Source organism: Mobula birostris, chromosome 22, assembly GCF_030028105.1.
Source record: "Mobula birostris isolate sMobBir1 chromosome 22, sMobBir1.hap1, whole genome shotgun sequence".
Lineage (NCBI taxonomy): Eukaryota > Metazoa > Chordata > Chondrichthyes > Myliobatiformes > Myliobatidae > Mobula > Mobula birostris.
The window spans coordinates 59460639-59476844 of record NC_092391.1 but is presented as its reverse complement, the minus strand read 5'-3'; the positions used below and the strand labels follow the sequence as shown (position 1 = coordinate 59476844).

At 45.1% G+C, this 16206-nt stretch overlaps 1 protein-coding gene across 7 annotated transcripts in view; it reads left to right on the top strand.

Annotated features, from left to right (window-relative positions):
* The window catches only part of tango2 (transport and golgi organization 2 homolog (Drosophila)), a 297896-nt gene extending 286316 nt beyond the window's left edge, over positions 1 to 11580 (top strand). For all 7 annotated transcript variants that reach the window (XM_072240861.1, XM_072240854.1, XM_072240855.1 and 4 more), the window contains 2 exons: positions 3629 to 3733; positions 9899 to 11580. In XM_072240861.1, coding sequence (XP_072096962.1) covers positions 3629 to 3733; positions 9899 to 10019 — 226 coding nt within the window. In that variant the 3' untranslated portion in view covers positions 10020 to 11580. The remainder of the gene's footprint in view (positions 1 to 3628; positions 3734 to 9898) is intronic.
* Positions 11581 to 16206: the final 4626 nt, after the last annotated feature.

Genomic DNA, 16206 nt, shown 5'->3' with positions numbered 1-16206 from the left:
TTTTGGATTTCCAGCATCTGCTGCAGACATTCTCGTGATCCAAACAATGGTCATATTAAGGGGTCACCTGTGGCTCACTTTTGCAGGACACATGATTTAACAAATTACTGAATAAAGATTGGTTTTATTTGTCACATGTACACTGAAACGTACAGTGAAATGTGTAATTTGCAGCAACAACCTACACAGTCCGAGGATTGTGCTGAGAACATCCCACAAGTGTCACTATGCTTCAGACACCAAAATAGCATGCCCTCAACTTAATAATCTTAACCCATACATCTTTGGAATGTGGGAGGAAACCGGAGCACCCGGAGGAAACCCACATAGTCGTGGGGAGAGTGTACAAACCCCTCACAAACAGTGGTGGGAATTGAACCCCAATTGTGGTGCTGTAAAACATTATGCCAACTACTACACTACCATGCTGGCTGCTGCTCAATAACTACAAATTAAGTTGAATTATGATCAAGTTCCATTTGTATATTTCCTTATATTTTAATCAGATTAACATGGGTATGTACTTGGGAGCAAGTAATTTGCCCACATTTAACTTCCTATGACTTTGGGGAAAACGATCACTATATACTTGGACACAGACATAAAAGAGTGGGGTGGGCATTTGGCTTCGGTGCCAAAGAGATTGGTTTGAATCCCCTTTTTTTTTAATGTTTTCCAAGCCCAAGCTTTTCTAAGGATTTAATGGTCCTGCTTCATCGTTTAGAAACTTAACTCCATTTCCAAAGTTATAGTTTTAAGCCCCACTCCAGAACTCCCAGAAAAGGTGGCATCCGTCATTAAGGACCCCCATCACCCAGGACATGCTCTCTTCTCATTGCCACCATCAGAGAGGAAGAAAAGGAGTCTGAAGACACACATTCAATGTTTTAGGAACAGCTTCTTCTCTTCCACAATCAGGTTTTTGAATGGGCAAAGAGCCAACCCAAGAACACTACCTCACTATTTTTGCACCACTCCCCCTTGGAAGTTTTCATGTTTTATTGTTTTACAACATTGAATTACAGTGGATTTAATTTGACTTCTTTAACACTGATCTACAGAAAAGACTTTCATATCAAAGTGAAAAAAAATTCTACAAATTGGTCTAAATTTATTATAATTATTAAACACAAAGTAATTGATTGCATAATTACTCACCCCCTTCAAGTCAGTATTTAGTATGTGCACCTTTGGCATCAATTACAGCCTGGAGTCTCTGTGGATAGGTCTCTATCAGCTTTGCACATTTGGACACTGCAATTTTTCCCCTTTCTTCTTTATGAAACTGCTCAAGCTCTGTCAGATTGCATGGGGATCATGAGTGAACAACCCTTTTCTATTCCGGCCACAAATTCTCAATTTGATTGAGGTCTTGTCTCTGACTTAGCCACTCCAGGTCATTAACTTTGTTGATTTTAAGCCATTCCTGTGTAGCTTTGGCTTTATGTCATTGTCTTGTTGGAAAATCTTCTCCCAAGTTGCAGTTCTCTTGCAGACTGCATCAGGTTTTCCTCCTGGATTTCCCTGTATTTGCTGCATTCATTTTGCCCTCTACCTTCACAAGCCTTCCAGGGCCTGCTGCAGTGATGCATCCCAACAGCATGATGCAGTCACCACCAGGCTTCACAGTAGGAGTGTTGTGTTTTTGGTGATGTGTTGGTGTCTGATGGCTAGGAAGCTCAAATTAGTTTCATCAGACCATAGAATCTTCTTCCAGCTGACTTCAGAGTCTCCCACGTGCCTTCTGGCAAACTAGCCAAGACTTCATGTGAAATTTTTCCAACAGTGGCTTTCTCTTCACCACTCTCCCATTAAGCCACAAGTGGTGAAGCACCTGGGCGACAGTGTCTCCCATCTCAGCCACTGAAGCTTGTAACTCCTCCAGAGTTGTCATAGGCGTCTCGGTGGCCTCCCTCACTAATCCCCTTCTTGCAGGTTTTTCAGTTTTTGAGGGTGGCTGCTCTAGGCAGATTTACATCTGTGCCACATTCCTTCCATTTCTTGATGATTGACTTAACTGTACTCCAAGGGATATTCAGTGACGTGGAAATGTTCTTGTATCCATCTCCTGACTTGAGCTTTTCAGTAACCTTTCTCGCGGGATTGCTTAGAATGTTCTTTTGCTTCCTGATGTAGTTTTTGCCAGGATACTGACTCACCAGCAGTCGGACCTTCCAGATACAGGTGTATTCTTACTACCATCAATTGAAACACCTTGACTGCACACAGGTTTATATATACTTAGAACACCTTAACTAATAGTGACTTCTAAAACCAATTGGCTGCACCAATGATAATTTGGTGTGTCATATTAAAGGGGGTGAAACTTATGCAATCAATTATTTTGTGTTTTATATTTGTAAATAATTTACATCACTTTGTAGAGATCTGTTTTCATTTTGACACAGGAGTCCTTTTCTGTTGATCAGTGTCAAAAAAAAGCCAAATGAATCCACTGAGATCCAATGTTGTAAAACAATAAAACATGAAAACTATCAGTGGGGCTGAATACTTTTTATAGGCACTGTACATACAGTACTCTTCAAAAGTCTTAGGCAGATGTAAAAAGATATGTAAAGTGAAGATGCTTTCATGAATAAAACATAAATCAAATCTATATTTAGTGTGATAACCGTTTGCCTTTAAAACCGCATCATTTTCTTAGGTACACGGTCATGCAGGCTGGTGGGTTGTTCCAAGCGACTTGGCGCAGTTAATCATAGAAAAGTACAACGCAAAAACTGGCCCTTCAGCCCATTTAGTCTGTGCCAAACCATTTGAACTGCCTAGTCCCATTAACCTGCACCCGGACCACAGCCCTTCATACTCCTACCATCCATGTACTCATCCAAACTTCATCCAAAGCATTGAAATTGAGCTCATATGTACCACTTGTGCTGGCAGCTCATGACCCTCTGAGGAAAGAAGTTTCCCCTCGTGTTATCCTTAAATTTTCACCTTTCACTGTGAACCCATGACCTCTGGTTGTAGTCCCACCCAACCCCAGTGGGAAACAGCGTGCTTGCATTTGCCTTATCGATACCCCTCATAGTTTTGTATGTCTCTATTAAGCCTCCTCTCAATCTCCTATGTTCCATGTAATATAGTCTCAACCTATTTAATCTGTACTGGTAACTCCAGACCCAGCAACATACTTGTAAATTTCCTCTGCACCTTTTCAACTTTATTTACATCGTTCTTGTAGGTAGTTAACAAAAACTGCAAACAGTACAGTACTCCAAAATAGGCCTCACCAATGTTTCATACAACTTCAACATAACTTTCTTCTGCAGATTTTGGCAGTCTCATTTGCTTCTGACTCTGTAGGACGGTTATCCTAGACAGTCTTGGTGATGTTGAGCTCAGGGCTGTGTGGAGTCCACACCATCTGAAACCATATAAAAAAGCCAGGGTGCCTAAGACTTTTGCAGTGTACTGCTGCTGCAAACAACATATTTTACAATATATGTCAGTGATATTAGATGTAGTTCTGATTCTGATACTTACTGGGTCAGGCTTGGAAAGAAAGTTCCATTGATTTATTGCAGGTAATTAAATTCGAAGCAGTGCAGTACCATTACTGTTTGCAGCTCTGATTGATGGTGGCATTTTGTCATTTTATTCCCAGCCAATTGCCAGCTGCTGATATCGAGGAACAGGGTCAGGACTTCATCCGTCCTATTTTAAAGGAGTTCTCAGCATTATTCATTCGCACTCCCATATACGGCACTCGGTGAGTTGTGAACTGTCATTTCCTATTTGAGGTGCATTAACATTAAGCTATCAACAGAGCTAAGTACAAACATATTAACTATATACAGGCAGACACAAGACCATAAGATACAGGAGCAGATTTAGACTATTTGGCCCATTGAGTTTGATCCACTATTTCACCATGGCGGATCCATTTTCCCTCTTAGCCTCAGTCTCCTGCCTTCTCCCCGTATCCCTTCATGCCCTGACTCATCAAGAATCTATCAACCTCTGCCTTAAATATACGCAATGACCTGGCCTCCACAGCTGTCTGTGCAATGAATTCCACAGATTCACCAGCTCTGGCTAAGGAAATTCCTCCTCATCTCCGTCCTAAAAGAACGTCCCTCTTTTCTAAGGCTGTGCCTTCTGGTGTTAATACTCCTCCACTATAGGAAACATCCTCTCCTCATCCACTCTGTCGAGGCCTTTGAACATTCAATAGATTTCAATGAGGTCACTCCCCATTCTTCTGAATTCCAGTGAGTAGAGGCCGAGAGCCATCAAACCCTCTTCATATGATAAGCCTTTCAATCCTGGACCTCAACCTGAAGTAAGTGTCTGGTTTCCTTCTCTTGAGACCATTTTCCAGTAAGACTTTGTGGAGTCTCAGCACTCAACCTGTCAATCCTCTCTGGAATGCTTTGTATCCTTGTGGGAATGTCTCTGTCCTCCATGGATCTCCAGTGAGTTTACTGTCAACTACAGTGAGTTTACACACCACAGCCCCTGAAATAAGTGTGCGTCAAATTAGGCTGGCCAAATTTGCACAAAAACCAAAGATGTGATCTCATAGAGCCTTCTACAATTGAGTAAGACATCCTTATGCAATCTAGTCGCCAGTCTGATTGCTTGCAGTTCCTGTACCAGTTGTCATGTGAACACGACAAGGGAACTGTTACGGTCTTTGTGGTGTGATAGGCATGCAAGTACAGCATGCAATTTTGATGGCAGTGTTTTCTTTTCTAGAAAGGGTTGGAATACATGGCAGGGAATGTTCTATTATATTTAGGAACCTTCCTGAGGATATTTGAATGTTCATAGGGATTTGTTGGAAGTACATTCATTTGAGAAGGAAGCTTACAGAAACTTCGGCATTTATCTGCTCTTCAGAAGTTCTGGTTTTTGCACATTTAGGTATAATTTTCATTGAAACCTATCGAATGTTGAAAGTCCTAAACAGAGTGGACATGGACGTGGTTCCTCCAACTCCAATGCCTTTGAGTCTTATGGTCTTATTAAACTTCTTTATTTTAGCACGACAACATTTACTAGTTTCTTACTCTATTCTATATCTCTTTTCACCCATCCATAAGACCAGGAGACATAGGAGGATAATTAGGCCACTCGGCCCTTCAAGTCTGCTCTGTCATTCGATCATGGCTGCTTTATTCTCCCTCTTAGCCCCACTCTCCTGCCTTTTCCCTGTAAACTTTGACACCCTTACTAATCAAGAATCTATCAACTTCCACTTTGAATGCACTCAATGACTTGGCCTCCACAGATGTCTGTGGCAATGAATTCCTCAGATTCACCATGTTCTGGCTAAAGAAATTCCTCCACATCTCTATTCTAAATGGACATCCCCCCCTATTCTGAGGCTGTACCCTCTGGTCTTACTCTCCCATTATTGGAAACTTCCTCTCTATGTCCACTTTCTCTAAGTTTTCCAAAGAGAGCAATTTTCCATGTTTCCATTGTATTCCTCATCCTTTATCTGTTTATTTTATTTATTAATTAACGATACAGCATGGAGTAGGCCCTTCTGACCTTTTGAGGCATGCCAGCCCAGCAATCCCCAACTGCCCTGATTAACCCTAACCTAATCACAGGACAATGCATTGGGGGAACTGTTTCGTCAAGTACTTTTGCTCTGTCCACCACAAGGGTAGTTTTTCCCAGCACCCACCCATTTTAATTCCACTGCCCATTCCCATTCTGATATGTCAGTTTTTGGTTTCCTCTGCTATGTCGAGTGCTCCCGATGTGGCCTCCTCTATATTTGTGAGGCCTTATGTAGATTGTGGGATCACTTCGTCCAGCACTTTCGCTCAACAAAGCAGGATTTCCTGGTGGCCATCTATTTTAATTCCAATTCCTACTCCCATTCCAAAATATCAGTTTACAGTCTCCTCTATTGCCACGATGAGGGCACTCTCAGATTGGAGGAGTAACACCTTATATTCCATCTGGATAGTCTCCAACTTGATGGCATGAACATTGACTTCTCTAACTTCTTGGAAGCTTTTCCCCTCTCCCTTCTCTCTTTTTTAGGTTCCCCTGTTTTCACTTCTCTTCTACCCCTTCTCTTCACCTGCCCTTCACATCCCTCTGGTGCCTCTACTCCTTCCTTTTCGCCCGTGGGTCCACTCATTTCTCCGATTAGATTCCTTCTTCTTCAGCCGTTTACTGCTTCACCTATCACCTCCTGGTTTTCCCCCGCCCCACCAACCTACCTTTCCCCTCACCTGGCTTCACCTATCACTTTCTCACTTGGACTGCTTCCCCTCCTCCAGATTCTTATTCTGGCTTCTTCCCCTATCTTTTCCGGTCCTGATGAAATGTCTTGGCCCAAAACATTGAAAACTTCTCTTTTTTATTTCGGATTTCCAACATCTGCGCTATTATTGACAGGAGATTCTGCCGATGCTGGACATCCAGAGTAACACACGGAAAATGCTGGAGGAGCAGAGCAGGTCAAGCAGCATCTGGAGAGACTTTTCAGGTTGAGACCTTTCACCAGGACATCCCAATTAAGAGTCTCAGCCCAAAACATTGATTTCCATAGATGCTACTTAATCTGCTGAGTTCCTCCAACATGTTGTGTGTGTGGCTCTGGATTTTCCAGTGTCTGCAGGATCTCTTGTGTTTAGTAATTTACAGGCTCCCTGTGTCTTCTGCACTGCCCATTTTTCCATCAGCTGGATGTGATGTGAAAGCATTTCCACCTCCCCCTCCCGTGCCAGCATTCGATTTCAAATCAAGAGTGAGAGTTTTAAAATCGTGTTAATTGTTTAACCAGAGGCTAGCATACATGGACATCAGTTGAATGGTAAGAGCAGCTGTTTTGGATGTGCATTGTGGGTGGCTCAGTAGTGTAGTGGTTAGCGTCGTGCCTTACAACACTAGAAATCGGGGTTCAATTCCCACTCTGTAAGGAGTCTATACTTTCTCCCTGTGACTGTGCAGGTTTCATCAGAATGCTCCAGTTTTCCTCCCACATTCCACAGAATGTATAGGTTCGGGTTAGTGAGTTAGCATGCTGTGTTGGCAACACTTGTGGGCTGCCCCCAGCACATCCTTGTCTGTGTTGCTCATAAACCACACATTTAATCTAACCTAGATGTTAGGAAGTTGGTTCAGAGGATATTAAATTCGTCTGAAGGTGAGAGGCTTGCGTGAGGGCAGCAGAGAAGGAACTGAATGTGGCAAATATAGCAGAAAAAAAAGTCCAGAGCCCTAGATTTCAAGAATTTGGAGATAAGGGGATAAAGTATTAGTAAAGGAATTCAGGTCGATAGCTAAGGAAGTGTGTTGTAAGTTTTAGGACCACACTGTGTTGGTCGGGTCCAGCTGGAGGTGTCATTGATTAATATGTGATGTAGTTGTTAATAGTTCAAAAAATTATGATCTCGTGGTTATTGTGCTCTGATCTAAAGTTCTGGAGAATGGTGAACCCCAGAATGATGGGGAATTTATAAAAAAGAGAATTTGATTGCCAGTGCTTTTGCAGAGGAACACACACAGGATACTGGAGGAACTCAGCAGGTCAGACAGTATCTATGGAAATGAATAAACTGTCAACAGTCTCAGCCCGAGACGTCTACTGTTTACTCTTTTTCAGGGATGCTGTCAAATCTGCTGAGTTCCTCCAGTGTCGCGTCACTTTGGATTTACAACATCTGCAGACTTTCTCATGTTTATAAAGATTAAAGTCAACCTTCCTCCATGCTTGTCGGTGAATTTGGAAACCAATGTTTCTGGCAGATTAATTTGCTTTTAGTGGTGCTGGAGGCCTTGACAGCCCTGAATGTAAACAATTAAGAGGGTTCTCTCTCACTGAACCCTCACAGAAATTATTCATTTCTTAACAATCAGCAAAAGCGAGTTTATAATTCTGGTGTGAGCAAAGGATGTTGGGAATGGTGAAGGTGGAGCGCCACAGGGTGGGGGGGGGCAGTGGCAGAGAAGGAATGCCAGGGGAGGTGGGGTTGGCATGAGTGCAGACACACCCAGCCCTGAGACACCAGGCAAGGTCATTTGATTCCAAAATATTGGTTTATTGATCATTACAGAATGTCTCTCTGGTGCTTCCCTCTCCCTCCCCTCACCCTTCCCCTTTTCCCAACCATGATTCCCCTCTCCCTGCCCCCTTCCCACTCTCAGTCCACAATAGAGACCCAGATCAGAATCAGGTTTATCATCACTCACATATGTCATGGTTTTTTTTTGTTCCGGTAGCAGTATAGTGTAATACATAAAATTACTGCAGTACCGTGTTAAAGTCTTGGGTTCCCTAGCTATATATATGTGCCTAAGACCCTCACACAGTATTGTATTTGCACACTGACAATGGTTGCTTGGGTAAAATGCCACAGACGAACCAGAGCCAACTAGAGTCTCAAAACTTGGTCACAGTGAAGGAGAGAGTATTTTTTACCAATCATTGCATGAGGGGCATATCTTGTATTTCCACTGTCCAGGATCAAAGTATTCTTTGTAATCAGCATTTTTTGATAAACAGTTAAGAACGGTTTACTGAGTCTCTAATTGTCTGCATGTGAATCTTTAAATATTTAATTCCCTGAAGCTGTTTACAATGTATGTCAGTACTGAACAAGGTAACATGCAACAGGACCATAACCTTGTGGTTTGGAGGCTTCCGTGCCTCAATGACCTGGAGAGCTATGCTGGCTGGAGTCAGCGCTTTATGCTTTGGCTCTTGGTAGGGTCACCCATGCCAAACAGGTCAAAGGGTAGAGGCCAGACTAAGAGTGGTTCACCAGTCCTCCAGGTTCAGGGGTTCAGCTCAGGGCTAATAACCCTGACCAGTCACAAAAAACTGTTATGGAAACAGCAATGAAGATTCTTTCTACATTTTATTGAGTCTCCAGCCGGGACTCGCATGACTGACAGTAGTAAAAACCGAGACAAAGCTACTGACATGATGAAGGAAGCCCTGAACACCACCAGTGTAATGAGCAGTAAGTAAGAACTACAGTAACACACACAAAATGCTGGAGGAATTCAGCAGGTCAGACAGCACCTACGGAAACAAATAAACAGTTGACCATGACCTTTCTTCAGTCCCGATGATAGATTCCTCTCCATAGATGCTGCCTGACCTGCTGAGTTCCTCTTGCATTTTGTGTGTTGCTCTGAATTTCCAGCATCTGCAGAATCCCTTGTGTTTATGCTACTCTGTACTACATGAAATATTAATAATCTCCATTTTTTTTAGTAAAACAAAAGGATTTGAAAATGTAAGTATTTCTGTGGTCACAGATTTTGATGAACTTGTGCTATTAGCTACTTACTTACTGCCTGTTACACCGCTGGCATTTAGGGCAGCAATGAAGGTCTTCCATCTCTGGCTGTGTTCAGGGCTTTCTTCATCATGTCAGTAGCTTCGCCTTGGTTTTAACTACTGTCAGTCAGGCAAGTCCTGGAATACTGTCACACTCACATGCAGAAGCACTCTTCATTGTTGTTTCTTAACAATTTTGTTTTACCAGTCAGGGTTGTTATCCCCGAGTTGAACTCCTGAACCTGGAGGTCTGGTGGACCAGTGGACCACCCTTAGTCTGATCTCTACCCTTTGACCTGTCTGGCATGGGTGACCCTACGCATAAAGCCCTGACTCCTCCAAAAGCTATGACAAGTTTGTGGTATTACTTCATTGATTAAATATTTCACCAAAGTTGTTAGGAATAAACTACATTGTTTAGTTTAACAACTGTTTCTTTTTTTTTGGATTTGCTGCTCTTAACAATGACACTTGGCTCATCACTGGTCGTTTTCTGGAACATGGTGCCTTTTTATATGGCTTTTCTTACTTACTTATGTTTACTTTCTGTTTCGTGTCTTTACGAAACTCCAGAGTTCTTTGAAGTTTACTGAAACATCTGACTTATTTTATTGTCAGGACAAGCACCATCATCCTTGTCGATGCTGAAGGGCATGTAACCTTCACAGAGCGTTGCCTGCTGGAGCCAGGCACCAGCCAGTGGAAGCTCAGCTCTTACCAGTTTGATCTTGAGATGTGATGGCTTTCCATCCAGCTCACCATAGAAGAGAAAGGAACTGGAAATAAAGTTGACTGGAAATGAAAGCATATTTTGGAGAACATGCAGGTTTCTTGGACTCTGTAAATAGTTGATTGAAGCATACCACATCCTAGCAACTAACTTGATTTCAAAGAGCCTTTGCTACTCAGTATTCCGTACAACGTCTGGTGTTTTTTGTGTGAGCATACATTTCTGCGAATATATTTCAATGTGTGTATGGCTGTGGCTTTGTGTGTGCGTGTGTCCCTGGATGCTTCTGAGAGTGTAATTGTGTCTGAGTGGCTGGATGAATGTGTGAACTAGTGAGTGCATCTGGAAAACTTTTCCTCTGGCTTGGTTAATACTACTGTCATTATTCAATGGAATTGCATTCTTAGCAATATACCAAGTGATGTTTTGTTCTATATGAATAAGAATAATCTATTGAGTATGACTAATGCTCGAGTATTGAATATCTATTGAGTATTACTTATTTGTCTGTCAAATGCAGATTAATCAAATGTCAACTGAGAATATTTGGAAAATATGTACAATTTTCTTCCTCTCCATGTTTTAGTTATGAACTTTCCTCCATATCCTTTTACGCTCTTTTTACATCTCGTTTGGAGGGATTCATAATGTATTGAGTACAAACAGAAAATGTTGGAATATTTATCAACACCCTGAAGCATCAGCTCTGTTTCATTTCCTACAGATGCTGCCTGGACCTGCGAGTGTTTGCAGCAATTTCTCTTTTTGTCTCGGATTTTCAGCATTTGCACTCTTATGGACGCAAGAGAATCTGCAGATGCTGGAAACCCAGAGTAACACACACACAAAATGTTGGAGGAACACAGCAAGTCAGGCAGCATCAATGGAAATGTTTCAGGCCGAGACCCTTCATCAGGACATTCTTCTCCATAGATGCTGACTGACCTGCTGTGTTCCTCCACCATTTTGTGTGTAGCATTTTAATTGATTTTCAGTTTATTTCTCCCTGGATTTCACATAACTGCGTAATGAGTTACCAAGGGATGTATAGTGGGGAAAAAATTTGCTCCTCAATTATTTGTATGCCCCCTCTCTTTGCCTTTTGGGAAGGACATATCCCAGAGTAATCACAATACTCCTACGCTCCTTTATACCAAAGAATCAACACAGGAGTGCTACCGATCTCTTAACTAAGCCACATTATCAAGGAATTATTATTGATTTTTGTTTTTCTCAGGACTGCTTACCATAAAATACCTATTGATATCAATATTGCCAGGTGTCAAAATTATTCCTTTATATAGTGAGAAGAGAATAAAAAAATGGATAGTTTTGCAAAAATTGTGTTTGCCATAAATTGGTATTATATAACATGCTATCACCAAATATGCTTTTGTTATACTTAATCTTTTGTGTCAATCTCCAGCCAGCAATGAAGGTAGGTAGCTGTAGCCTTACACTTGAATCATTATCACAGTATCTGCAACTCACTGTAATGGTTACCAATGTCTGTGTAAAAAATGGAATTAAATGTGAGAGATATCAAACTGCTAATGGTGCAGTGTGTTGCATCTTTCTAACTCAATAAAACCGATTGCGTAGCTCCTTAGGTGGTCTCGGAGGGGGCTAGGAATGCAGAAGTAAAAGAGTTAAATTCCACAGCTTGTGCTGAATTAATGAACTTCGACTGTGACACTGACAGAGAGTGGCCAGAGCTCCCAAACCTGAGAAAGTCTGCAGATATTGGAAATGCAGAGCAACACACAAAATGCTGGAGGAACTCAGCAGGTCAGGCAGCATCTATAGAAATTAATAAAACAGTTGATGTTTTGGGCCGAGACCCTTCATCAGGACTCATCAAGAACTTTATCCTGATGAAGGGTCTTGGCCCGAAATGTCATCTGTTTACTCTTTTCTGTAGATGTTGTCTGGCTGTTGCCTTTCTCCAGCATTTTATGAGAGTTCTTGAACCTGTTGGTTTGTAGTGACACCAGCCAGAAGTCCTGAAGAAGGGTCTCAGTGTGCTGAAATGGCAGAAGAACTCCTCCATGAGTCTCTCACCGGTGGTGGTGGCGCTCTGGCCACTTCATGAAATAATCCTTGGCCACGAGGATGTAGCAGTTTCTGGCATCAGTGTGGGGGAAGGAGCCCAGGATGTCCACCCCAACATGCAACATTGGGGTCCCCATCGGGTACTGCTGCATTGGCACCTTAGACTGGTGGCCTGACCCCTTCTGGGACGTGCAAGCGTTGCAGCTATGCACGGACAGCTCCACGTCCTGTCTGCACCCAGGCCAATAAAAGTGTCTGCACAGCTTGCCTAATGGCTTCACCACCCAGAGATTGCTGACCCCACCAGCCCATGCACCGACTGCAGCACTGTGGTCCCGGGGGACCACCTGCAGCAGGAGCTGTCTGTTGCTGTCGAAATGTGGCCATCGCCAGTACAGCAACCCGTTGTGCATCTCCAGCATTCCCCACTGAGAGTATAAGATCCAGGGTGGGGACCCCTACTCACCCCAGCTGCCATCCCATGCCCACCCATCCACCTACCCCGGGCAGCACAGGATCGCTCTCCTGCTTGCCGAGCAGCTGCTGGTGGTCAGTGTTGGGAGGTCTACCTCGCCGCCGGCTACAACCTGAAGCGCTGCCTCTGCCACTTACCCTTGGCTCCACTTCTCACCCCTGGCTGCTAAGTTTCTGAGGTGTTGGTCCCGGACATCTTTCAGCCACCGCCACTGGTCCTGATCCAAGCTCTCGGTGCTCCTCTGCCTGGATAGTCACGCTGAAGGCCGGCACAGTCGTGCTGTTGATCTTGTCACACTACGCCGATGTGGTTGCTGATGACAGGGTACGGTGAGTTGCGCTGTAGTGGCCAGTGATGGTGTGCGTCACCAGTCGCAGGTTTCAGCGTGGTGTTCTGCGTTGCGTTGGGCCACTGTGAGACTGGTGTGCCCGCCCGATCCGCTTCCTGGAGCTGCCCTGCCAGAGAGCCACGGTTGAGAGACCTGGAGCATATACGTGGGCACCCCCCCCCCACCCCCCAACAGCGGCACAGCAGGTCCAGGTCAATGGATGTCGATGAGCCACACCCCGTGACCTGCTGTGCTCTCCCCCACGGCGATGCACAGCCGCGTCTTCCCTCTCATCACCGCACGGTCACTGGTCACTGTAGCCAGTTGGGCCGCCATCATTGTCCACTGAGGCGGGGGTAGCTGGTCCGTTTTGGGGAGGACACCGGGACGGTTGATGGTGATGGTTGACCCCATGTCCACCAACTCAGGGCGTCTGATGGCCTCCACCACGCAGTCCATGTATAAGCCTTGCTCTTCACCCAAATGGCCCACCTGGGGAGGAGACAACGGAGGGATTCTGCTGGAGGTCTTGGCGTTTCCTGAATGCTGCACAGAGCTTTGACATGGCGCTGGTGCGGGGTAGTTCCAGGCCACTTTGCTTGCCTCGCCACGCTGGTCACAGAGGTGGCTCTGTGGCACGCGGCGGGGCTGGTGCAGCACCGGTCGGGCCTGTCTCATGGGCAGCTCCTCGTCAGTCTCCTCCTCCGTCTCGGTGACAGAAGCCCAGGCTCGCGGCATGGGAGGGGGGCAACGCTGGAACGCCTTGGGGGAATAAAATTACTTCTGCCCTCTCTGCCTCTGCCAGTGATGGTGGTGACGTCAGGTGAACATACTGCTGAAGGCACTCCTGCTTCAGCGCCTTTACAAGGGCGTGGAGGGCAAGCACTTCCTGGGCCATGGGAAGGAACTGGGGGTAGCCATGCTGAGTACAGTGGTGGAGATCTGCTGCAAACACCCCCAGCACTTCTTCTACTACATGGCGCCGTCTGCTGCCCGGTTCTTCCCTCTTTGCTTCCTCCGATGGCCTCCACTGGAAACTCCGCTCCAACACCGCTATGAGGGCCCTGTCGTCACGCTGCTCACCCGGTGTTAGGTCAAAGAGGGCCAGCAGGACATCACCCTCTAGCACCAGGGCATGGTGCACCACCGTCTCGGTGGGGATCCACGCCTTGTGCCTTGTGTCAAGTGAGGCCCCAAGCGGCTGCTACCATTGCATCTGGGGAGCCTCAGGGTGGACCTTGTGGCGTTAATTGCTGGCGCCTGTTGGTCTGTCTCTTTCTCCAGACGCATTGGTGGTGCCTGCCGCATAGCCCATCCTCCCATGGCTGTGGCATCCTGGGCTCCCCAGCGTGGGTCGTGAGGGAGGCAGGTACTGTGCTCCATCACGTACCTGGGTACGCTTGCCCCATCGGGGTTCCCTGTGAAGGCATGGTGTTCAGTTCCCAGGTTCTCCCCCTGAGTCGGCGTCCCATCTTCGGGACCCCAGCCCGAGGGTGCAGGGGATGCATGCTACTTGGTCCCTTGGCTTATTCCTCATCCGTCCAACACCAATGTGGTGAGCATTTGGTCCATGATGACAGACAAGAAGAGCTTGTTTGTCTCAACTGCCATTTTTATTGCGACAAGCACAATAGAAGACAGAGCACTATGGCTCGGTGAGAACTCACTCAATCACATACAGATAGGAGAAGGTGATTATTACACAGCCTGGTTATAGTCAGGGTGGCACACAAATGAACAATGGTATAACCTGAGTTAAAATGAACTTGAACATCACACCATAATTCTATTGAACACTTACCCAAACACTTTTTAACACAAGGGCAATAAGTAGCTCCACTAGGAATACTGGGGTGAGCTGCCAGCCACACCCCTGTGGTGCCACAATAAGAAGTGCATAAAAATAGGAAATTTAAAAAAAAGCACAAGGTAGTGTTCATGGGTTCAATGTGCATTCAGAAATCAGATGTTCCTAAATCATTACCTGTAGGTTTCTGTACCTCCTCCCTGACGGTAACAGTGAGAAGAGGGTGATGGGGGTGCTTAATGGTGACGCCGCCTTTTTGAGGCATCGCTCCTTGAAGATGTCCTGGATACTACATAGGCTTGTGCCCATGATGGAGCTGACTAATTTAACATCTCTCTGCAGCCTACTTTGACCCTGTGCGGTAGCCCGCCCCCCCCCCCCATGCCAGACGGTAACGCAGCCAGTGAGAATGCGCTCTGCAGTACATCTGTAGGAATTTGCAAGTGTTTTTGGTGACATTCCAAAAGTGACCACTTAGTTTATCTCAGGAGTGGATATTGAAGACAAAATATTGGAAAGTAGAGAATGTATTTTGAGGTTGGAAAGAAGCCTGGGTACATGAACAAAGGAATGAATAAGATTTTCAGCAACTGTTTGACTCCCAGCAGACATTCCTTTCTGATGCTTCAAAGTTGATCAGTCCACGCAGAGATGTCATGCTGACTGTTAAGGATAAATACTACTCACATTTCATAAACTTTTATTCAGTTCATTTCGGAATGATTGTCAAGTGGAGAATTCTTTCACACATTGGAAATAATATCTGGCTGACCGCCAATGAACTTCTATTCTGTAACAGTTTTAATTTGCTTGTGTACATCTGCGGATGCACTGTGGACAGCATTCTAACTGGCTGTATAACCTGGTATGGGAGGAGAGGTGGGGGGAACTACTGCACAGGATCAAAATAAGCTGCAGAGAGTTGTAAACTCAGTCAGCTGATCAGGAGCACTAGCCTCTGTAGCATCCAGGACATCTTCAAGGAGTGATACATTGAAAAGGCAGTGTCCATCATCAAGGACCCCCATTACCCAGGTCATACCTTGTTATCGTTGCTACCATCAGAAAGGAGCTACAGGAACATGAAACATAGAAAATAGGTGCAGGAGTAGGCCATTCGGCCCTTCGAGCCTGCACCGCCATTCAGTATGATCATGGCTGATCATCCAACTTAGAACCCTGCACCAGCCTTCCCTCCATACCCCCTGACCCCCGTAGCCACAAGGGCCATATCTAACTCCCTCTTAAATATAGCTGATGAACTGGCCTCACACTCAGTGATTCAGGAACGGCGTCTTTCCCTCTGCCATCTGATTTCTGAATGGACTTTGAACACACGAACAGTACCTCACTACTTTATCTTATTTTTGCACTAATTGCTCACTGCCTGTCCTGCATGTCCTCCATGAGGTTCGCGCAGGCTGCCTCTGCCTCCTGGAATCCTCTCAGAGACTGCAGAGTGGTGGAACACCCAAATCATTTCCAAACAGCAAATCCCAGACTTCAACAGCTTCATAATCACACCCAAGACGAT